The following is a 24883-nucleotide window of genomic DNA, read 5'->3' as shown; positions in this document are numbered from 1 at the left end:
GTTTAGAGACCCTTGAACTGAACCGATGACCCGGTTCACACCTGGTATTAACATGAATCTCGGGTGATCCGATCATAAGTGGACAGCTCTAAGTACGTCTGTTCACACCTGGCATTAGAATGCGTCTCCACATGCGTCTCGAGTGCTCTTTATGCGAATAAACATGTACATAATTTCCGTTTGTAAAGACCAAATGCACTTCCTGTGCCTAATCTGCGGGAAATTAAAAGAAGAAGAAGTTTGCAAAGACCTTGATGAACCAGCAACATCAAAACTCTTCTGCCCAAATGGAAATCAGACGGCATGTTTCATGTGTACACCATCCACAAGAATCCATTCTGCCTGTTGTTGTGGTTTCTTCTTCTTGTTTCGTACTTTAATATAACGCTGTTGTACTTCTGCTTACACAGAGGACGTCAGTTGAGTAGGTGGTCCTTCATTATGGCTCAGGACACATTTCCATATACACTGCTGAAAAAATGTGGCCATATGCAGCCCAGACCACCTCCAAATGTTGTCTGAGTGATCTCAATGTGTCCTCAATGTGTCTTGGGTGCATTCACACCTGTACTTAGGGCTGTCCACTTGTGATCAGCTCACCCAAGATGCATTTTAATGCCAGGTGTGAACAGGGTCTATGTTTGCAGTCCATTTCGAACAGGGTGGCCAAAGGTAGAGCCACAGATTCAAGCAACGTTGTTCACACACAAGTACTGAACATCTAAATACATAATTTTATAGCCTCATTTTTTGCTTTAGGCAACAGTTTTTCAAATTAATTTAGCACTCAATTTATATATCACACTGAAGTCAGAGGGAGGAGGTCGAGGTGGATGGCAGACACGCAAGACCAAGACATTGGGGTTCGCATCATTAGTTCTATGTGTGGTTAGATTTAGGCAACAAAAGCACTTTGGTTACAGTTAGTTAAAGATCATGGTTTCACTTAAATGTTAAGCTTCAAGTCACTGAAAATTTTATCTAATAAATAAATAAAACAGATAAATTAACAACATTTTTTCATTATGTTGAGAACGTATTTGCTGTAGCAATTAAGTCGTATATGGATATAATTTATAGGTGAGAAGGCTGCATCTGCCATGTGCCTGATTTATAAGAAATGATCGGTTCATTGTAAGTTTTATTAATAACTTTGCAGATCCCTCAACTACACAGAGGGTTTTAGTGTCTTTCAGCTCATTGTTTTGGTCCAGCAACTTCACTGTTTTGGTTCAGTCTCAGCTCCACTTTCATCAACTTCAAATAAAAAGTTTAATATTTAGAGAAATATGTTTATTCACTTTCTTGCCAAAAGTTAGTGTCTATGCTGGTAGGAAGATTTTTGTACTTTTTGTAGATTTTTGGTATCAGTGGTATCAATCTTCTCTTGTAACTCTCAGTAAGGAAAAGGCATAACGCCTGCTGCTAGTTTCCAGCTGCAGCAGGCGTTGAAGGTACCATGTGGAGTTTTCTTGTAAACAAACAGTTATGTTTCATTCACTTCACTCTTAACAAAGAGCACTGTTAGTATTCTTGAGGTTAAACAAACATGTTGAATGCTTTGTTTCTATCCATGTTAGCTAGTTACAGTCTTCTTTTCCAGCCTTTTGCTGGCACATTCTTGTCATATTACCACCATCTGTTTATTAGCAACTTCAATGATATACAAACACAAACAATCATCAAAACATTGCTCCATAGTGCTATTAGTGGTCAAAAACTCAACAGCGTACCTTTAACCTATTTAGCTTTAAAGGATCTCTGTTTAGTCTCCTTTTTCTCAGTTTTGCTGATATTCGGCAAAAATCTGTTTTCTCCAAATTGTCAACTTCTCAGAACGTACAAAATAAAAAAAAAAAAACAGACTTGTTTCAGCTTGAAAACAAAGTTCATTTTTGACACCATATAAACCTGCGGAGACGGATGTTTTGGCAATTTGGGGGCAGCAGAAAGAGGCTGTAAACACAACACTGACATATCATCAGCTTTTAAGTTGATATGTTGAGCAAACAGTTGCTTATTTCCACATCCAGCAGTTACGGAACAACATTATCATTCATTTGGAGTCGTGTTTCTGTCCACCTGGTGAATGTAAGTCCAATATTCACTCTCTTTTAGCTCTGTTTTTACTCTCTACCAACTCCTGAGGGAAATATCTGGCTCTTTAGCTGCTAAATGCTCCACTATGTTCACCAGCTAGTCTACAGCTAACTGTGTGTTTGCTGTTTTGTGCTGAGCAGGTAGTGTACAGCGGCTTTTTACAGCTATGAGACGCTGAGAGAACCAAAACAGTAAAGTTGCAGCCAGACAGATAAACAATGAGCTGAAACTCACTATAAAGCTCCGTAAAGCCGAGAGGAGCTGCAGAGTCACTGATAATTCTCTGTAGGTTCATCACTACAAGCGAAATCTCTGACAGTAAACACTGTCATTTCATACACTGTTTTTATAAAAATATTGATTACAGATGCTTTAAAGATATCTTTAACTTCCATATTTAAAAGCTCTTCTGGTTGAAACAGGATATTGGATCATTTAAAAGGGGCAGCTGTGTAGAAAATGTAGATGTGCCACCACTGACCATACTAACAAGTTTCAAAGCTTATTTTGCAGTTTATATCATTTTACATCCCATAAAGGACAACGATGTAATGTTTTTAAACAGAACTAATTTAAGTATAAACCATGATTTTTGTTTGCATAGTAGTAACATTGATAGTTCTCTTGAATCCCTTGAATCCATCTGTCTCATCAGAATTACTCAAACTGTATCATGTTGTATGATAGCCATTCATTACTTTGGCCTATTAAACATGAATCATGCACCAACACTGAACAGTTTAGTGTAATTGGGAATATCATCATCAATAGCTCCTTTATAGTTCCAATCCTTGACACTTCCTTATTGACTTATCAACAGTTGTGCTTCTGTTAACTCAGGTGAAGTTGGAGAGGTGATGAAAAGATTTTAGGTTGGTGATCAACAGCAACCTCTGCAGGCCATTGTTGGGTATTACATGGATTGGCTTTTTTTTTTTTTTCTTTTTTTTTTTGAGATTTAGTTGAAAGAATCCAAGCCGAAGCACTGTAGTTTTAATTAATTGCTGCAGAAAGACAAAACATAACAGGAGATTTAACAGAGACAGACAAGACAGAAGACACATCCTGAGAGAAGTTTCACATTACAAAGACTCAGACGGAGGAGAAACGTATAAAAGATGTGGAACTAAACCGGCTAAAGACCCACCTTTGTACAGTTGTGTGTCAGTCCTGTTAATTATTAGTAAAATGATAACATTGTTAGATTTTAGTCAGTTATTTATCTACTTATTTTATGTGGTTGTAAATGTTTCTTTACCTTTTAGAATTGATATTTAAAGCTTTAATCCTATGAATCTGAACATGGTCTTCATTCAAGTCAAGTGAAGTCAGTTTTTATTTATGAAACCCATTATCACAAAACTCAAATTTGCCTCAGGGGGCTTTACAACCTGTACAGCATATAACATCATCAACCCCCTTATATTAGCAGATATAAGTGTTTATTAATGTATTTCTCAACACCCATAAATGGTCTATAAACAGATAATGAACGACAATATAGTAAAACACAGTTGTAATAATATAAAATATGTCTTCATAGGAGAAATTGTTGATAAATACTGCTCATTAATAAACACTTAATGTCATTATATCTGCTTATAACTCCATTATAGTGTGTTATAAACCATTAATTGACTGTATATGTACAGCTTATAAATGCTAAATAGGGAAACTTATAGAAAAGTGTTACAGATTTATCTTGTGTTTATGTAAAACACAAAGTTTTTTTTTTTTTAATGATTTCTGTTTTGATTTTATTCCTGTATCTCAGTTTATAGTGTTTGTTTTGAGTAAAGCACTTTTTTTTAACATTGATTGTGTAAACTTTATTATTATTATTATCATTGTTATTATTATAATAATAATAATAATAATTATTATTATTATTATCATCAAAAGTCATGGAGTAGAAGTATGTAGTACAGTAGCATATAGTGGAAGTACTCAAGTAAAGTGCAAATACCTCAAACTTGTGCATAAGTACATTACTTGAGTAAATACACGTAGTTACACTCAACCATTCAGTGACACAATGTAATGTAATTTATATTAGTTAGTATTTACATTAGTAGAACTACATATTATCAGCAAAATGTACTTAAAGTAAAAGTTTTCATTATGTAGAAATAATTGCTATTTATCATTTGCTTTATTATTTTTACATGAGGACCTTTGTAGCTGTTTTTTTTGATAAGTGCAATATTAATAAAACTCACAATTTCACTTACAACTGCCCTTAAAATTGGTGTTTTTTTATAATCAAAAAGACAGTGACACAATTTTCCAGCACTGAACAGTGGTTACTCAGTCCTACCACACACTGATCAGTCTAAAGTAGGTTGTTTTGTAATCATATGTTTGCAGATGAGGACATTGGTCCCTTTTAGCTGAAGATTAACTATATATATTGATCTCCTTTGATCTAGATCACACAGTATTCATCAGCAGAATGAATCAAATCTATGACACATTATGATACATTATCATCACATATACTGCACACACAAACATCATCATTAAACAAGCCTCTCATTATGCAATAATTTATCTATGTTATAATGAAACCATCACACAGGACATACAGGAACACTGAGGATGGACATCTTCCGGTGAAGTGATGAAGACAAAGAATGTTGATAAGAAAACACAAAAGGTCACATGATATGAAAGGGGGTCAAAACTCGGGAGCAGTCTCCTAAAATCTACTGTATCTGCAGAAGTGCAACAGTGAGAAGCCTGTGGGAGCATCTCAGTATAGATAAAAAGCCTTCAAGTTTTCTTCCCGCTCTCCGACTGACAGTGTTTCATAACTGGAAGAAGGTAGGAGTTAAAAAAAAAAAGGTTAAGTAGGCAATCTTTAATAATATTCAACACATACAGTAACTGAAAGGATGGATTGTGGTGATACTGCGATGCAACACAGTGTTCCCAAATTCCCCATAAACAAGGTTTTTGACCTGTCGCTCTTTTACCGTCCTTGTTGAGCCAATGATTGACTAATGATTGAGCTGTCCTATTTTTCTTCCCGACTTGCTGAAAGGAGCCTAATAATATACCGGGAGCCACCTCTGTGCGTTAGTCGACTATGAGCTGTTAGTGTAAGGGCCTCACCATGGACCTGTACAAAGCAGCTTTCCTCCTGGGAACCCTGATCTGCACTGGTAAGATACAAAGGCCTCTTATGATGATAAATGTGAATAATTCTGTATGTATATCATTGCCATAAAATTTTTAAAAAAGTGCGACAGACATTCTGCTTCACTGTGAGAGTATCAGGACAACCCTGTCCAAGGTGATTAAATATGTCAGTTAAATGTTATTTTTATTATTAGTTTATTACACAAAACATTTTCTTTTTGAGTCACAGACTGAAAAGCAGTTTTTAGGAAACACAGTGGAACTGGAGACTACCGACTACCAAAAATAAACTACAGTAAGAAACAACCATCATAGTAAAATGTTAACTTATTTCTCCTGAAAACATTATAAGTTTTGTAATTAATGTCATCTGAAAAAAAAACAGATTATTATTATTTTAGGAAAGTTACAGGTAATTTGTATATTTTGTAACAAAAGTATATACTTTTCTTTAATACAAATTGCAGCTTTTATCCCAAGTACAATCTTTCCACAAAGCCTTCAGATAGTGCGTGATACTTTAAATTAGGCAAACAAAACATAAACATAAACTCAATTAAAGCTGCAAGCAGCGTTGGTCGGGACCTCACACTATGGCCCGTCGGGATCAGATCATTTTGCTTTTTAAAAATGAGGGATATTTCTTACAAGTGTGGTGTACTTTTATTTTGAAAGTTTGATTGACATGTGTACTGTCAGCTATGTAGAGACAATAAGTAACTGCAGCTGGACACAGAAAAATACTCATATATTTGAATGCAGAGTGTGAGTGAACCCACACCTTTTTGAACATTTACTGCTTCCACATAGTTTTAGATACAAACTTCATTTGGACTTTAAATGAGTCACGAGACTTTGACCTACAAATCTTGAATTTACATGTTTTTTTCTATCTTTTATTGTTTTTGAGATATTAGTGTGCGTTTTAAAGTCTTTTCTTGCTCCTCCTGTGATTTTATAATGAGTGTGTATTGCGGAATGTTTCACAGCACTGAGGGAGTGACATCACCAGGAGCAGTTGGAGAGGAGGATTTTAGAGAACGCTTTTTGTGAAATCTCCTCATAAATCCCTTTACTTTGGCCGAAACTTGCATTAAAAATAATATTTTAGTAGGAAATTTCATTGCGATTCCACTGACACAGCTTTGAAAGTGGTCAGACTTATGGTTTAGACATCAGAAGCCTCTGTTTGACACAAAGTCCATGCTCATAGATTGCCTCCCCATTGGTTTACATTGTAAGGGTGATGTGGCACTGCAACTTTCAGGGCTTATAAATCCAAACTGTTCAAGTTATTACAAAGTTTTTGACAAATTTTTTTCAGCACAGTGTCATAAGTCATGTATTAAATTCGGAAACCGATACCGTTAACACCCTCGGAGGAGGTAGCGTTTGTTCAGGGTCCAAAATTGGAGCAAAGTCTTACTTTGAAAGTCTGATTGTGGACTTCCTGTTGGATTTAGGCCAGGGGTGTCAGTGTATGATTTGTGGGTCTTGATGAGACGAATAATTGAGTTTTTGTTTGATCTCTCTACGACATTCCTACAGGCCGTGGCGGCCATTTTAGTTACATAGGTGGCGCTAGAGAGCACATTTTGGCACTTAATTTTTACATTTTATCAAATTTTTCACCACACCTGATGTGTGTTCCAAATTTCATGAGTTTTTGAGCATGTTTAGGGGGTCAAATTTAGGGTTTAAGTGGCATAATAAAAAAGAAAGAAAGAAAGAAAGAAAGAAACAAACAAACAAACAAACAAACAAACAAACACACGAAAAACAATAGGCTCCTGGCTCTTTTGGGCTCGGTCCCTAATAAACAGTTCAGTATTGAACAGTACTGAAACAGTATTGAAACTGCAAAGACGGAAATTGGTTCGTTTGACCAGGGTCCCCAAGGACCTCAATACATTTTTATTTTTAAAAAGCACTAATTAAAACATAAACAGAGAACAGTAATATGAAGTCATTAGGAACAAATTGATTAACAAAGTCATGAAAAATTGGAAAATAGTGTTTCTACAAACTCTCTTTTTGCATTTCTATGTGTGTTTCTTCTTCTTAAGCTTAAGAAGGTTCATAAGATGGATTTTACAGTCATCTTAGCCTTAAGATGCTTTTGGGAAATGAGGCCCTGATTCGCTGTCACCACTTTTTTTAGGGTGGTTTTCAGCCCCAGCAGGCAGCTCTTTTTCAATGAAAAAGCTCAAAAAGCTCAAAGGTTCGCTACCTGCCCAGCAACAAACAGCAAACACACAGTTAGCCGTAGACTAATTGGTGAACATAGTGCAGCATTTAGCAGCCAGAGCAAAGAGCCAGATATTTCCCTAAAGACTTGGTGGAGACCAAAAACAGAGCTAAAAGCAGAGAGAATATTGGACTTAAACGTGACTCAAAATGTCATGCTTGGCTCGTTCTTGCTGTTGTTTCGCTTGAGTCACCTCTCAATTTCAGGGCCTTGTATCAAATCTATCCATGAAATCTCCAACCTTTTTTATGCTTGGCTGTTGATTCATGGAAAGGGATTCTGTTTTGTGTGCCATAGCAGTCATTTTTACCAAGTTTAGACCAACAACATAACCTTCAACCTTCAACCGTCTCCTCAAACTCTACATACAGTACAGTTTTCCCTTCTTCTATCCTGTTTTTGTTCTTTATAGCTCTGACTCACCTCTCAATGGACAGCTCAGGGTTGCAATGCAAAACATTCAAGTCAAGCCAAATTGGTCAACATTTGTTTCCCAGAACACTGTTACATCACTGCTACAAATTAGGCCAAACAATATCTCACTGTTACTCATTCCCCATGTGTGCGGTGTCTCAATAATACATCTCACATTCATATAATTTTGTCATTTTAAAAAAGCATCAGTTTTTTTCAGAGCGTCAATCCAATTGTGATTTTAAATCTGAAGACTATAAATGTTTAATTTATCTCATGCAGCATTTAACGAGGAAATTGGCTTTTTAGTGACATTGTTATTAATAATTCAGCCTTTTATTTAGTTAATTCAAGCTGATTTTTCATACAGCTGTAAAGTATATATGTATACTGTAAACATGAGTATGTTAATGTGTGTGTATGAACAGTGTTTATGCCAATTTGCAGGTTTTCATATACTTTCCTTTATTTTTAAAATATTGAATGTTCTGTCAATAATGAGATGATCTATCCAGTCCAGTACACATTTAACCTCCCACTTCTTTTCTCATATAATTTCTTTAAACATTTTTGTTAATTGGTTAGTTAATTATTTTTGACTTGATTATTTCCATTAATTACTTCAGACTTTGCTGGATCACCTTAACTTAATAATTTCCAGATTTACTGTATATGTTGAATGACTTATTTTCGTCTGTCTTCTTTACAATTCATCCTTTATTTTACATGATTTGCAACGTAATTATTTTGTTTATTTGAAAAGTTTTACCTCATACTTAAAACTTGAAACCCAGACATGAGCTTGTATGACATTTATTCATGCTGTGAATGATAATTAATATGCTGTACTATATATTTGACAGTTAATAAATGTTTTTGTCTCTGATTCCAGTCAGCGGTACTGAGGTGGACGGCTATGCCAAAACTGAAGGAGCGTGGATCCTCTCGCTGAACAAAAGAATGTACTCTGTAAACGCTGTGGCTGAGTGTGCCACCAAATGTGACACTGAAACATCCTTCACATGCAGGTACGTTCACACTTACCAACTATCTATTATTTATTTTCATTTCCAATTAATCTCTTATTTTTTAGATTAATTGATTCATTGTTTTGTCAATATACATCAGTAAATAGTGAAAAACACAGTTTTCATTCCCCATAAATAACAATATATATATATATATATATATATATATATATATATATATATATATATATATGAATAGAGAAAAGTAGAAAATTATTACATTTTAGTTTGCTTGAACCAGCAAATATTTGAGTTTTTTCATTGATAAATGACTTAAACAGGTACTTGATAATATAAATGGTTGCTGATTATATTAAAGTAGCCATAGCATGCTTTTCATGATTTTCTGTAATTTAAATACTGTTATGGTGTTGTATGTTGATGTTAAACATGGTCAAAGTACCAAAACTTGAGGTAAACGTATTTGAAATGCAACCTGAAAGTCAAAATTCAGGGCATTAACCCGTTTTTTTTCACAGGGCTTTCATGTATGTTGAAAAGGACCAGGAGTGTTGGACGGCAGCAGCAAACTCTAAATCAGAGATGGTCTTGCGCAGGAGCAGCACAGCTTTATATGAAAAACAATGCAAGTCCTTTTGTCTTTTCCAAAGACTGAAGCTTGTTTTATTGTATTTTGGTGGCCTTTCTTTTTGTCCGACAAATTTTGATACATACCAAAATGTCAACAAAAGAGCATATTAGATATTATATGATATTCTTTACCCTTATTATACTGTGGTTAATGTTTAGCCTTTGTTGCATGTTCAGTATTATTTGGACTGTGTCACACAGATTAAACACAACTGTTGAAATGTCACTTCAGTCGAATCAGATAAATGATTCACTCAAAGATTTGTCTAGCAGATAATAATACATTTTTGCTGTGCACTATATATCTCAAAAAGCATTCCAGTTAAACAGCAAGTTGATTCTGATGAAGTTCTTGGTTTTGTCTTGTCCAGTATATCTCCTGGAGTGTGTGAATGGAATAGGAACAGATTACAGGGGAACAAAGGCCAGAACAAAATCAGGAAAGACATGTCAGAAATGGGAAGCAAAACAACCACACAGGCCCAAGTATGTATTCACACATTGTCAATTCATCTTATATATAACATCATATCTCTTTACATCACTTCATATAATTTTTCTGCATGTGTCTGCTGTAGCATTACACCACAGAGTCATCCCCGAGCAGACCTGGAGTCCAACTTCTGCAGAAACCCTGATGGAGACAGCGGGGGACCCTGGTGTTACACCACTGACGCCAGTACCCGCTGGGAGCACTGCGACGTGCCCAGCTGCACTGGTAACATTCACATATTACACTTTCTTTAGAGGTTGAATCAGCTATAATCACTATTTTTGTACAATAACAATAAATCAAATCACAGTGTGTAATGAATTGGTTGTGGCTCGTAGTGATGAACCTACAGAGAATTATCAGTGACTCTGCAGCTCCTCTCGGCTTTACGGAGCTTTATAGTGAGTTTCAGCTCATTGTTTATCTGTCCGGCTGCGACTTTACTGTTCTGGTTCACTCTCAGCGCTCTCATAGCATCGTTTTGGGCCGCAGCAGGCAGCTGTTTTCAGAGAAAAAGCTGTAAAAAGCCGCTGTACACTACCTGCTCAGCACCAAACGGCAAACAGACACAGTTAGCTGTAGACTAGCTGGTGAACATAGTGCAGCATTTAGCAGCTAAAGAGCCAGATATTTCCCTCAGGAGTTGGTAGAGAGCAAAAACAGAGCTAAAAGAGAGTGAATATTGGACTTACATTCACCAGGTGGACAGAAACACGACTCCACATGAATGATAATGTTGCTCCGTAACTGCCGGATGTGGAAATAAGCAACTGTTTGTTAACAAGTTCAACATATCAGCTTTGAAGGTGATGATATGTCAGTGTTGTGTTCACAACTTGTTTCATTTAATGCAGATTTAAGTGTCCAAAATGTAAAATATAGGCACTATATAGTGTCCACAAAATCTCAGGCTCTCCCTTATGTCTTTGGGTGTTTTGGGGTAGTTTTTTCTTTTCTTGCTAATAGAAAAGGAAATTACAAATCACTCTGCTGATTCAAATTGTTTAGTTCAGTTGAAAGATTTGTAGTCCCTGACTGTGCAGGATTTTGCACTTTTCTCTAAACTAAGTGACAGCATCGCTGTTCAAATGCACTTCAGTAGTACATCATATTGTAAGGTTAATAGACCAGCAACCAACTATTAGTGAGAGTTATGGCATGATGATTGTTTCTGTGGCTTCCCTGTCGTCCAATTAGCTTTAAAGAAGAAATAACGTACTGTGAATCACGGCTTAGCTGACAGCAGTGCTCTCAATCAACTGTCAGGAGTGAGTCGAAATGATGGTTCAGTATAGTTGTCAGTTCAGTTTGAAGATTTGATGTTAGAGATTCATTCACATGTGTGCTGAACAACTCTACTTCTTGGAGAGCTTGACGTTGGTAGGAAACTGCTGCTGTAGGCCTTCAAAACCCAACATAACACTGATTGAAACATTTGATAAAACCTCTCTACAGTCTGCGATATTCCAGAAATCCCATAACTAGTGGGAAACTTGTAAAACAAGAGCATAATTCAGACAATTTAATGCAATCCAGTAACTGCCCTGCAATAAATACTACACTGGGAAAGCTTATCTGTTAACCCAGATGTATTTTTCTTAAGTTTAAGTGAGCAAAGTTGTTTTGTTAGATGGTGTTTCTATTTTTTCCCTTGCACGAAACAGGAACATTGTGTTATTCTCTGCACATATGACATATATGTGAAGCATTTCTGTAAATATACAGCACACAACAACACATTCTAGCCACACATTTGCAAATATATCCATACCTACTGCGCACACGTGAAGTAAACGGACATGCAGACCAATACAACAGAGAGACAGTGTAATGTTTGCGCTTGTTGCTTTACAGAGGAGTGTATACACTGCAGTGGTGAGGACTACAGAGGAAAAATCTCCACCACTGAAAGCGGCTTCACCTGTCAGCGCTGGGACTCCCAGAAACCTCACAACCACGGCTACATCCCCTCCGTGTGAGACTACAAAACAGCACATTCATTCATAAAACCATCAAAAGCAGGATTTCAAGAAGCTAAACATTGTTCTTAAAGATATATTTAAATGTTCTCTTGATTCTTTCTCTAGTCTTACAGAGAAGTATCTTGAGGAGAATTACTGCAGGAACCCTGACGGAGAAGCCCGACCATGGTGCTTCACCACCAGCCCATCCAAACGATGGGAAATCTGCTCCATACCCCGCTGTGGTAGGTCCTCCTGTTTCGATACAATGACTTTTGTTCTGATTGTTTTATTTTTGTTTGATTTGATTGACTTGTTCGGGTTGTGTATGCTGAACACTGGGGCAGAAAGTTGGAATATTTGTGTTTAACATCAAAATTATTGATAAAATACAAAAAAGAAGGGGGTAGGACATGATCAGTATTCACTTCTTCCTACTCCTTTTTTTGAGAGTTTAATGTATATATTTGCTGTTTATTGGTTATTCTTGTTTTGTTTTCTTACATTTATTTTTTTTAACATGTTTGAATTAAAATATAATCTATATGTAATAATTTCCTTTACTTCTCCTCCATCCTGGCAGTGTAATAACTCATTCCTGCCCAAGCTTCAACTGCTGTGAGCACAACCTTTATAATTATGAGGAAATTTAACTAATCTAACAGATTTTTAGAATCATAGAAAAAGTCTACAAACAAAAGGTGTGGGTTTAATCCCTCATGTGATTATACCTGCCCTTGAGCAAGATTTGTACCATCATCAAAAAATTAATTTAGGTCTTTTCTTATAAATAGTATAATTTATTATGTGTTACATCAGTGGATTGTGCTGCAGGAAGCTGTTCGGTCTCAGTCAGAAACGTCAAACCTGTAATAAACACTGTAAAAACCTGTAAAAACATCACTACAGCAGCTACAGAAGCTCATCAATTAATTGGTTATTTAATCATTTTAACTTTTTTTGTCTTTCTGCCACTTATCTGGGTCCAAGGCACGTTAACTGATTAATTAGATTACTAGAATGTATTGTTATATATGTACTGACAGAATTGTTATATCATGTACTCAATAAAAAAAAACTAAATTGCATTTTATGTGATATTAAAAATGTCTTCAATTTAATTTTGTAAACACTGCAGAAACCCTGCAGTAGATCAATTACAATACATCAATACATTATAATAAACATGTAAGACTGAGGTCCAAAATGATAGTAAAAAAACCCCAAAACAAACAGTTGCCCTGTTTGCAGGTCATGTCAACCACAAATCTTACAAAAATATCCACTCTTTACAAAAATCCTTAGCAAAATACACCTATTTTTCTTCTTTCTCATTAAAATTTGTCAGTATATAAAACACTGGTGCTGCTTGACATGTTCTTATCGTCATTCCTACAACAATCTTCTGTATCTCTTCTTCTATCCTCAGCATCAGAGCCTCCCACCGTCGTTCCAGAGCTGACCTGCGCCACCGGTGGAGGCAGCGCGTACCGAGGCACGGTCTCTGTCACAGAGTCTGGCAAAACATGCCAGGTCTGGTCGGCTCAAACGCCACACAAACACAACCGCACTCCCGACAACTACCCCTGCAAGTAAGAGCTACTGTGACAGAAAAAATGTTTTTGAGAATAGTGGGACTTGTTCATTTTACATATGACAGAGGGGGAGTGGGGAGGGTTTCAGACACACAGGGGGAATTGAAATTGGAACATGTAGCTGCTAGAGTTGTTGGAGACCAAACCAGAGCTAAAAGGAAAATGAATATTGGACTAAAATTCATCAAGTGGCCATAAACACGACTCCATGTCTACAGGATGTGTACATAGGCCACTGTTTGCTGACATATTAGCCGTAACAACTTTTTAAAGCAAAATATTGTCGGGGGTTGTGTGGGTGTGTCAGCTTGTTGTGGACTTCTTCTGCCCCCAAGTGGCCAAAAAAATAAACTAATGCAGCTTTAATTTACAGAAAGGCAACTTTGATGTAAATTTTGTAGTCTTTTTATATTATGATTTATCTCTTTATAATTAATGATTATCATTTATTTGTCAGAGGCCTGGATAGCAACTACTGCCGTAACCCTGACAACGAGATGATGCCCTGGTGTTACACCACTGACCCTAATACTCGATGGGAGTACTGCAGGGTGCCAAGCTGTGGGGATGCACCTGGACCAGGTACTGTGTAACACTGGTCACTGATGATGATGTCTGCTTTAAAAACAAAGTTGCACTTAAGTTGCACTTGTAAGGTACCATAAAATGATTTATATACTTGTTCAGCTGTGCTTGCTAAACTGAACATACACTTTGAAGAGAGAGAAAACTTGCAATAGAAGGGTGTGTATGAAAGATAAATACTAGCTTACGTAGTGATGAAAGTGAATGAACAAATGAGAAATAGATTCCTTGCCCTCTTACAACGATGATTGTGGTGACGGTTTTAGGTTTTAGAGTAAGAGAGGAAGACACAGCAACCAGGTCTTGAGTTTGAAATAATAATTTATAGATCTCTAAATCGATCTCCTACCTCTGCGTCATATGAAAATGAATCAGTGAAACAAATCTGATTCTTTGTCTCCTGCTGCAGGTGAGGCAGTGATTCCCCCAGAGGAGGAAGACTGTTATGAGGGGGACGGAACGACTTACCGTGGAATAACATCGGAGACCATCAGTGGAAAGAAATGTCAAGCCTGGAGCGCCATGACTCCTCATAGCCATCGAAAAACTCCACAGGTTTTCCCCTCAGCGTGAGTGAGTTAGTGTTTACTTTATATTAACTACTATTACTATTATTAGTCTGAAGTTAATAACCAGTTAAGCCAAGTTTGAGACCCAACAAAAGGTTTGAAAATGTTTGGTCACAACAAGCCAACCATTACATCTGGTTGCTCAATCTCCAATTCTCCACTACTTAGTCAGAGGCAAATCCTGCCCCTGATGGCATTTGAAATTTTGTTTACAAAAGATGAACACACAAAAAACAGCTGAGATCTGAGCTCCTTTCCTGATTTGATTTTACAAGTTAAATACAGAACCTTGTAGTTTATTGGTACCTGCTGTCTTCAAGTTTCAGGTCTTCTCTTTCAACAGGGACCTCAGGAGGAATCTGTGCAGGAACCCTGATGGAGACCGAGCTCCCTGGTGTTACACTATGGACCCCGGAGTCCGCTGGGAGTACTGCAACTTGGAGAAATGCCCTCCTGCTGCAGTACCCACCCAATCTACTAAACCCGAGGTCCCCTCCAGTGCCACCCAGACCCCACCAGAGAAAGGTAACTCTTCTAACTTTTAAAATCTAGCTTTGGACCTTTGATTCGTCCTTTATTCACTGTCTTGTTTCTCGGTTGCTGTGTTAGACTGTAAGGTCGGGAATGGAGCTACATACCGCGGCCCAACCTCCATCACCATACTGGGCGTGACCTGCCAGGCCTGGAGTGCTCAGAGCCCTCACCAACACAATAGTTTCACCCCACGAACTCACCCCGACAAGGGTCTGGATGGCAATGTAAGTGTGTGTGTTCCTGTATGAACCATTTTGAGTTGTCGACTTTTGGTATGAAGACATTTCTTTCTTGATTTTATTAACAATTATAAAGTTGGCAAAGCCATAATAGTATTTTCTACTTTATCAGTTTTCTCTGTGTTTTTCATTGTCAGCAATGCAGAAACCCAGACAGCGATGTGAATGGACCGTGGTGCTACACTACTGACACGAGCAAGAAGTGGGATTACTGTCAGATCCCTGACTGTGGTATGTAAACTCTATTTGAATGTGGGACACTACACGATAAAAAGCTTACATAATATAAAGCTAACATGCTAAATGTCTTGGACAATGTCATAGGATATGGTCAACTTACAACTTACGCAGCATGCAACTTGCTCTGCTGTTTTGGTGGACCGTTTTTGTTCACACAGCCCAAAGCGGAGCTCTTTGCTGGTGTTACGGGTTCGGATAACAGCTCTTTATATTGTTACATTTTACTGTGGTGTAGTGTTTTCTTCAGTTTATTAGGGCGTCATCAGCTCCTTTGAAGGAATTCCCCTTTGGGCAACGCCTCCCAACAGCCCACCTGTGTTTGTGCCCCAGTCTTCCCTGTCCTCAGCTGGTTCTTCCTTTTTTCGTCACTGGTTCCAGCCACCAATCACCAGCCTACCCAACCCATCACTCAAGATGATAAAAGCCACTTCAGGCAAATGCCGGGGCAGCTGTGATTTAACCTGAGCAGTCTGTGTCTCCCTGTTGTAATGTTAACTTAGGTCTTTTGGTGTGTGAAATAATGTTAATTCAATTGAGACACTAGTTTAGTGGCTTCGGGATCTGGGCACTAGGCTTACTTTGTTTTTTTATTTTCTTACATCCTTTATTTCGGCACCACATGCAGGTAATTTGACTGTCTAGTGAACACTAGGACTTATGGGTGGCTGCTAACGCGTGTTTAAGTTTGACAGGTAAGATTAGTGTAGCCACTTCAGGTTTTATTTCATTTCTTTCAGCTGCTTCCAGCTGTAGTGAGCCAGTAGGGATCTGTTGGGTTAGGAAGCATATTTTGTTGTTTGTTTTATGATTTGGCGCCACCCGCAGCCCTTCCCCTTGGCTCCATTTTCTGTTGGTTACTCTCATTTATCTATTGAGCTGAAAGCTTGTACTTTTGTAACTTTTCTTAGTGTCAGTCCGCCAAATAAATGGCAGTGCTTGCCTGACTAAATCGGCAGTGTGTTGCTTCCCTTATTGGATGTCACCACTCCAAGGCAACATGGTGGAAAGCCTAGTCCTTGCTGTATATAGGTTATCCTTGCCTTTCTGACCCACCAGCAGACAGCTATGTTGACTAAAAAGCTTGGTTTGTGTGACTTGGTTGTTATAAGTGAAATGGTCCAATAATGATTTCAAGTATTTATGTGATCATGAGTGGCAAAGCCCCTCAGTAGTGAGAACTGTTAGAGGGAAGTGATTGAAAAATGTCACGTTACATTATAATAAAGTCTAAACCATTTAATTACATTCAAATGGTGGTTTTGTCTAAATAAAACCACAATGTTGTGAACTTTCTATTTGAACTGATGGTTTGGTTCAGCAGAGTCTTAAAAAATCCAACATGTCAATGATCGGATAGCTGGCAGATCCAACGACCACTAGGGGGCACTAGTCCATTATTGTCCTTGATTCAGCTTCCATTCAGCTCCCAGTTGACATTGTTTTAAGTTGTGCACATGGCATTAGACTCAACACAGTGAGGCTGACAATCTGCTGAGCCTGACATGTGCCAAACTGGCCGCTGTACAGAGGCTAAACTGTGTTTATTTAACATTCATTTCCTCTAGCACCACCCTCTGGGCAAACTCTACATTTTTTCCCAACTAATGCTAATCATTTTTTTGTCCATCAAACAATTTTGGTTTCTCGTTTGTCCTGAGAATTAGCTCCATAGATAGCAAGGCTGTAAACTTTTAGTGCTGTTAACCAGTTTGTCCACACCTTGTATGGGCACTTTACTTGACCAGATTCTAGAAAAGACGAAGCCAATCATCCAGTAACAGCTTCATCATTTGTTGTGGTGTTTGTGTTTCACTTCGACTGAATTTTCTTTGCAGCAGGAATGAAGTGCGGAACGCCAGTCATCAAACCAAAGCGCTGTTTTGGTCGTATTGTGGGAGGCTGCGTGTCTAAACCTCACTCGTGGCCCTGGCAAATCAGCCTTCGGACCAAGTGAGTAGAACAACTCCAAAATGATATCGCTACTTACTGAATTGTAAAATATGATTGAAAGGTTTAAGTGATATTGGGTTTTTAAAGAGCAATCCCATTTTTTATGTGCAAGCAAGTTTGATATTGATAAGAGTGTTGTGTTCAGATATTGAGAAATCAAAATTGATTTTAATCCACAAAATAAAGCCCACGTCTTACCACTGAGTATGACTCTCTTTTATTATCAGTGTCAAGATTAAAGTCAGGATTATGCACCAACATTACAGAGAATAGTGAAAAGATCACATTAAAAATGATCTGCATTTTGCTATTAAGACTAATTACAATGATTATGTTTTTCTTCAAGAATTGTACTTTTTAGTGAAGGTGAAGAACAATCAGGAGACACTAAAACTCTTTATTGAAATCCAGACTTGTAAAATTGTTGCAGCTCTCTAAGGGAGGTTGATCCACCGGTCTGTTTAATGGTGGAAACACTCTGTTTTACATTACTGCCTTTAAGTTAAGAAAACAGCATAAAAAGGTACTGTACATTGATATGTGCAATATCGAAAATATGTAAAGAAAATCACATATTTTCCAGACTAGTTTTCTGTAATTTCAGACATAGAGAAACCTACTATTAGCATGGACACTGGCTGATATCACTTTTTTTATGTACAATACCAGTCAAAAGTTTGGACACACCTTCCTATTCACTTGAATTAGAAAAACTTTTGACTGATACTGTATGTTAATGTCCATATTGGATTAGATTGTTAGACCCCATAGAAATCAAGATGCTGCATCTGAAGGGCTTTATCATTAAATTTTGAAATAAATATCTGATATAAGAACTGAAATATACCTCTTTCTGTCTCTTTCTACCAGTACAGGGATCCATTTCTGTGGAGGAACTCTGATTAGCGCTCAGTGGGTCCTTACTGCCGCTCACTGCCTGGAGAGGTCAGAGACTATTAAAAACATCTTGAAGACCAGATCATGTCATAATACAAACAATGGATAAATATGTTTATAAATGTTTGTACTGTAGGTCCAAGCGGCCCTCAGCCTACAGGGTAGTTCTGGGTGTTCACACAGAGAGAGCTGCAGAGCCGACCAAACAGGAAAAGGCACTGGAAAAACTGGTGCTGGGACCCAACAGAGCCGACATCGCTCTGCTCAAACTGGAGAGGTGAGTACTGCACATATCATCATGCTACCACTACTAATTCTGGGGATAAAACTGACCTTACACTAAACCCCTCCCCCAACGAGTCATTAGCTCTGTTTCCATTCACCTATTTTTATGTGCATTTTGAAGTATTGCATTAAAAAGCTTAATGGAAACGCCAAAATTAAAAAAAAAAAAACTTTCACAAAAAAGTTTTTACGCTCTCTTGAAGTGGATTTTGGAAATTTCAAAAAATAGTTAATAGAAACGCATTTGTCAAATAAATAATGACGTAGCGAACATTGACTAATCAGCTGTTTCCACTCTTGGCATCTTCCGGCGTCTCCAGATAGCTTGAAGCATGGCCAATACTAGCTGACATGAAAGAATAACTACAGCTTGCCCAATTGAAACAAATTCCTGAAGACCTCTCTCCATTTTTCTCTCATCAAGGCAATATAACTATTTGTTTTGCTTCTGATTGGCAACCTCTACTTCTTCTACTCTGTTTACTGGCAGATTATTTAAGCCTATACCACCATCTACTAATGAAACTATGTGTTGCGTAGCCTTGTTTATTCGCTTCAAACCAGTTGATGGAAACGCACCTAATTCGCATTTTCTTAAAATTACTTTGCGAATTTAATGGAAACTATAGTCCAATTACACTTTAGCAACGGTAAATAACTGCTAACTAGCTTTCAAGCTACTCCGCTAATTATTTTCTTTATCGATTAATCTGTCAGTTATTTTCTCGATTAATGGATTAGTTGTTTGGTCAATAAAATGTCAGTAAAAGGTGAAAAATGTTGATCATTGTTTCCCAAAGCCCATTGTGACATCTTCAAATGTGTTGTTTTGTCCTGACCAACAGTCCACAACCCAAAGATAATCAGTTTACTATCATCATAGAGGACTGAGGACACCAAAAAAAATATAATTGTATTATAAAATTCACAACTGAGAAGCTGGAATCAGAGAACTGGGAAATTTTCTTCTTCTTGCAGCTCTACTTCCAAGGCCAAAGAGAACATCATCAGCAGGCTACATATTAGTTTGTGGGGTTACAGTTTACATTAGCAAGAAAAACCCTTCACTACTAACATGTCTATATATTACTTCTTCTCTGATTTGTGGAATTTTTCACTCCAGCAACACCAGCCAAAGTTACGTGATACCTTTGCATTCGCTAAACACATTGGTCATTCTTCATCCTAAAAGCCTTTACTCCTGTAATATTAAAAATGGAAAAACATGAAGAAATATGTAAACTACACATCCAAACAGGGTTGAACCAAATAGCAGTCTTATCTTACATTTTTCCTCATCCTACTTATGATACTATGTCTAACTAGCTATATAATGCAGTACAAGAACATTGCTTTTTCTTCTACATGAATCATCTGCTGTTGCTCACATTATGCTTGGGACATGTTAGCTTAACTTTAAGTTAGCACAAGTCAATTTGAGCTCTGCTAACTTGTGATGGCCATTCATCATTATGTTTGATATTTCATCATTAGTCACAGACTAAATTATATTCCTGAAAATGCCGTTCTGATGTGTTTATGTTTTTTTTTTCAGCCCTGTACTAATAAATGACAAAGTCCTGCCAGTTTGTCTGCCAGAAAAGGACTTTATTGTTGCCAGTGGAACAGAGTGTTATGTTACTGGATGGGGTGAAACTCAAGGTACGTCACATGTATGTGTGTTTATGTGTGTGCTGAAACGTCTATATGGGCGAGGACCAATTTAAGTTCAAGACCTTGAGAGCAAGGTCGTTTTTGGATGGTCCGTATACCCCTTCAAAAGGATGTTTGGTTTTAGGGTTACAGTTAGAGTTAGGGGCAAGGGAATGAATACTTTATATCTTGAAGTCTGGGACAAAAAAATTGGATTTTTTTCCACTTGAAAACAAAATTCTGAAAAATGAGGGTAAAAACCTCTTTAGAACACTGGAATCACATCTTTTTATTGATTTGGTAGTGGACTCAGGTGCCAAATGATCACATTTGTTGCTTTTTTAATTAAAAATTCCAGATATTCTGAGACTGTTTCAAAAAGTCAACAGTGACTTCGGTGGTGTAACAGAATAAGGAAGTGTACCTTTAAATTAGTTATTTAGAAGATATGTCTTATTGTAATAGAATATTGATATTTGACTCGAACACACTGGATCTAATACACTGAATGTGTAGAGTAAGTTTGTAAACACATTCATATTTATTCCTGAAAAATTCAACAGGAAAATTCCCTGAAGTTTCTAAACTGTAATACAATACCTCTCAGAAGTCTCCAAATAAAGGAAATCCTGTACTGATGATGGTAATGATGAGGATGAGGAGGATGGGTGGATAACTGCAGCGAGGTGTGTTGCAGGTACGGGAGGTGAGGGCGTCCTGAAGGAAACTGGTTTCCCTGTGATCGAGAATAAGATCTGTAATCGTCCGTCCTACCTGAACGGCAGAGTCAAAGATCACGAGATGTGTGCAGGAAACATTGAAGGAGGAACAGACAGCTGCCAGGTATGGAAAACTCAAATTATGGAAACTATATAACGTTGTGCATTGCTATCTGCCACAACGTCTTTTGTGATACTCAAAGTATTTTTCAAATCAATCAAAGTAATACATGATCAAAACCAAATTATTTAGTATTGAAAACACAAGCAAATGCACCCATAATGTCCATTACTATGTATTATCCTTTGTATCCCATTTTATAGTCACAACTTTGCATCTCTGCAAAATCTACTGAATGTAATGTTCACAGTTTATTATAATTTTGTTAAACTGGGGCCTTTTGATAATCTGAAGACAGGGTCTGTTAACTGTTTGAACAGCCATGTTTTTGTTTCAATAGTTCTCTAGTGATGTTGCAACATGACAGGTCGCAGCAATTACATTGATCAAAATATTATAGGAATGTATAAAACTAGAGCTGAAACTATTAATCAATTGACAGAAAGGTAATCAGGTTTTATTTATAGTTGGTTAATCGTTTAAGTAATTTGTCACGTAAAAATCCAGGGGAATATTTTTGACCTGACCTGACACAGTAGATGGAGCTGTTTTCTGCCCTTCCAGTGTTTTCTGCCCTTCCAGTGACTCATGAGTCACAAAAAGTGACCCGTAGTGAAGTGGTCTGCGGGCAGTCTGGCATTCATGGGTTGGAGTCATGTTGAGCTGAGCAGGAGAAGAAAAAAAATCACTCTTAAAAGGCCAACGCACCTGCAGTACTTAATCCAAAAGGCAGTTTACAGCAAACTGAAAAATGAAAAATAATAACGATAAGCCTGTACCCACAATCGTGAGCAACTCCACATTCCTGGAATATGTATTTTATGAATAAAAGTTTGTACTTTTTGGCCCAGAAAACAGCGCCATCTACAGGTGAAAAAATATTTCCAAGTCCAGCTCTTAAAATGCAATGACTGAATTTGTTGTTTTTTTGTTTATAAACTGGTGTCTTGATCAGGAAATATAAGTGATTTGATGTCACGTCGGGTATCGTGATTGGCGTTCTGCATTATTTTATACATTTCACAGACCAGATCGATGAATAACGGAAATAATCTGCAGATTAATTAATAATGAAAATCATCAATAGTTTCAGCCTCTGTTAACACTGGAAATAAAACAGAAGTTACAAAAAAACAAAAAAAATCCTTTAAAAACAGTTTTGTGCTATAAAAAAGTGATGAAATTCGGGTTACGGGCAGCAGTTGTACTGAGTACCATCTTAAAGTTGGAAAATACATTCTTCTACATGTGTGTTTTTGTTTTTTCTCCCTGCAGGGTGACAGCGGAGGTCCTCTAGTGTGTTATTCCCAGAACAGGTATATCCTGCAGGGTGTCACGTCCTGGGGTTTGGGATGTGCCAATGCCATGAAACCCGGCGTCTACGCACGAGTCTCCAAGTTTGTCGACTGGATTGAGAGAACCATCAAAGCCGGTTAACGTCATCAAATAGCTTAAAATGTCACAAAAGTGGTTCATTTTTTTTTCTTTTTAAAGACATTTCCACACGTATGTACTGTTCTGCTCCAACATGACTACTTTAGTTTGTGGGTGGTATTGTTGAAGTCAGCAGGTGATTTGTTTCCTGTAGTTCTTTGGGCTACAGTTTAGTAAATGAGAGCAAAACAAGCAGAGCATACTCCTGGTTTTGGGATGTAAAGGTGTATTTTCTGTTAATTAATTAGTTGTTATTCATAGAAAATATACCAAAGGTCAATATGTTGCATCACAGTGAATAAAATATATCCACATATATGCTTTTCACAGCATTTTTCTAAAGGAGCATGTGTTGTCAAATTGATGAAGACACTTTCTTCATTTGCTTGTGAGTTGTGTTTTTACATATGTCTTCCTAATTTGCAGTTTGTTGAGCTTTCAGGGTCAAGTCTGAAACAGAGATGATTTGATCATGAAATGTTACAGAAAAGCAGCCGTTTTCAACATACAGTACATACTGTATGTTCAAGAGAATTAAGAATCAATCTACCTCAGAGTTATTGGAGAGTTTCATCTTCTTGTTCTTTTTGAGGCTGATACTAAAATATAGATATTTGGGAGTTTACGATAACAATATACCAGGCAAAAGTAATTTCTTTAAAACATAAGCACATAACTTTTCTTGATACAGATCCCTTAGATTTAAAAAACAATATTATACACACCGTGCGGGACATTTTGTTGAAAAACAAACTTGTCAGCCCTCTCTTTTGGAAATCACTATATAACAGTAACTATTTCCAAACTACCTCAAACCTAGTTTGGTATTTCTGTACTATGATTTCGACATATGCAGTACTGATAACCAATATATTTGCAATAAGCTAATATTGTCTGATTTATCCGTTTAGATCCACCAGGGTTTGGATTTGATTTACCATATAATCTGCACATGAATATTTCAGCCACTCGAATGTCTCAAATCAAAATGAGCGTCATATCAGATACCTACTACCATTATTACTAAGTATACATGATGCAAAATCCTCAAAACCCATAATATGATGGCAATTTCATGAATGAGAGTTGAAAACGGCTAACTAGTGAAAGTGACTGAGTAAAGTTTCATAATTTGGTTGCAGAATCATTGCTGATGGATCTACCTGATATGAACCACAATATACAAGATATTACACCTGACACTGACCTACAGTGATGTGTGTGACACATCTAAACCACTAAGATTCAGTATTTATTTCCTAGTTTGACATCTTTTGTGAGTAAGCCAACTTTTTAAACTGACTAATGTTATCAGCTCAGCTAGTAGCCTAAATTTTGTTTCAGGAAGCTGTGACATAATCAGAAAAAGTTGGATTGGTCATAAAACTTGCCTCAGAGGTTATCACTGTTTGTATCAGACTGATAAAATGTAAAACTTTTTGTCTATCTAACACAAGACTGGGCTAGTTTGGTGTTACTAGCTAAGGGGAGGCACAACTAAGCTATCATTGCTAACGGTTTAGCCGGCTACAGTGCAATGCAAAGTGCGTTATGCTCTGCTCATATCATGTTCACGTAACTTGTTAGTCATAAAGACATTTACACACTTAATTCTCCTGGCTCAGCATGAGAGGATGTTTGTGTCACTGCTTCAGCTTCAACCCCTTTATTGGTAAAAAATCTTAGTATATTCACTTTTTACTCACACTGCCTGTGAGGTAGTGTTTGGTATAGTAACCCCATCAAATGAAGACCTGTAAGTAAATAAGACACAAGTATTTCCACATATTTTCCTGTAAACCCTCTCTGATTGGTGTTACCTTCGTTCTGTTCACTGATGATACAACAATTACAACACTGCTGCCTTCTTAAATAACAAATCGCTCAAAGTGGAGAATTATTCGGGGCTAAAGACAAACACTTTGGGGCTACATGCCAGGCCAGGTGACGCAGATGCTGCCAGGCGCCACCCAGCTAGCAGTAGCCACATACGGGTGGGGTGTGGGACATCTGGCATACTGTCGGACTCGGGTGACGTCATCCGAGCCGATACCTGTAGTAAGAGGTGCAGCTGAGTACTGGATAA

General features: G+C 37.3%; 1 protein-coding gene and 1 long non-coding RNA gene across 3 annotated transcripts; one reads left to right on the top strand and one right to left on the bottom strand.

The window, feature by feature from the left end:
- The first annotated feature begins 5143 nt into the window (after window positions 1-5143).
- plg (plasminogen) lies at window positions 5144-23113 on the top strand. 2 transcript variants are annotated; one of them, XM_044376379.1, is made up of 19 exons: window positions 5144-5264; window positions 8796-8931; window positions 9411-9517; window positions 9894-10008; window positions 10101-10240; window positions 11870-11990; window positions 12103-12221; window positions 13406-13568; window positions 14029-14153; window positions 14566-14725; window positions 15069-15250; window positions 15335-15483; window positions 15636-15729; window positions 17577-17688; window positions 18559-18633; window positions 18722-18862; window positions 20426-20532; window positions 21221-21366; window positions 22639-23113. In XM_044376379.1, exons 1-19 carry the CDS (start codon window positions 5216-5218, stop codon window positions 22798-22800), a joined length of 2403 nt encoding a protein of 800 aa, XP_044232314.1. In that variant the 5' UTR covers window positions 5144-5215; the 3' UTR covers window positions 22801-23113. The 2 variants fall into 2 exon arrangements, with proteins under 2 accessions (XP_044232314.1, XP_044232313.1); XM_044376378.1 differs by having other exon boundaries at window positions 17574-17688.
- On the bottom strand, window positions 17883-24883 carry LOC122999507. The gene is made up of 5 exons (XR_006407750.1): window positions 24618-24883; window positions 21891-22026; window positions 21124-21259; window positions 18536-18625; window positions 17883-18145 (listed from the first exon to the last, which is right to left on the bottom strand). It is a non-coding gene; the product is annotated as an uncharacterized LOC122999507 (long non-coding RNA).

Source organism: Thunnus albacares, chromosome 16, assembly GCF_914725855.1.
Source record: "Thunnus albacares chromosome 16, fThuAlb1.1, whole genome shotgun sequence".
Taxonomy (NCBI): domain Eukaryota; kingdom Metazoa; phylum Chordata; class Actinopteri; order Scombriformes; family Scombridae; genus Thunnus; species Thunnus albacares.
Note: the sequence above shows the minus strand (reverse complement) of the source record. Positions and strands in the feature narration are given on the sequence as shown.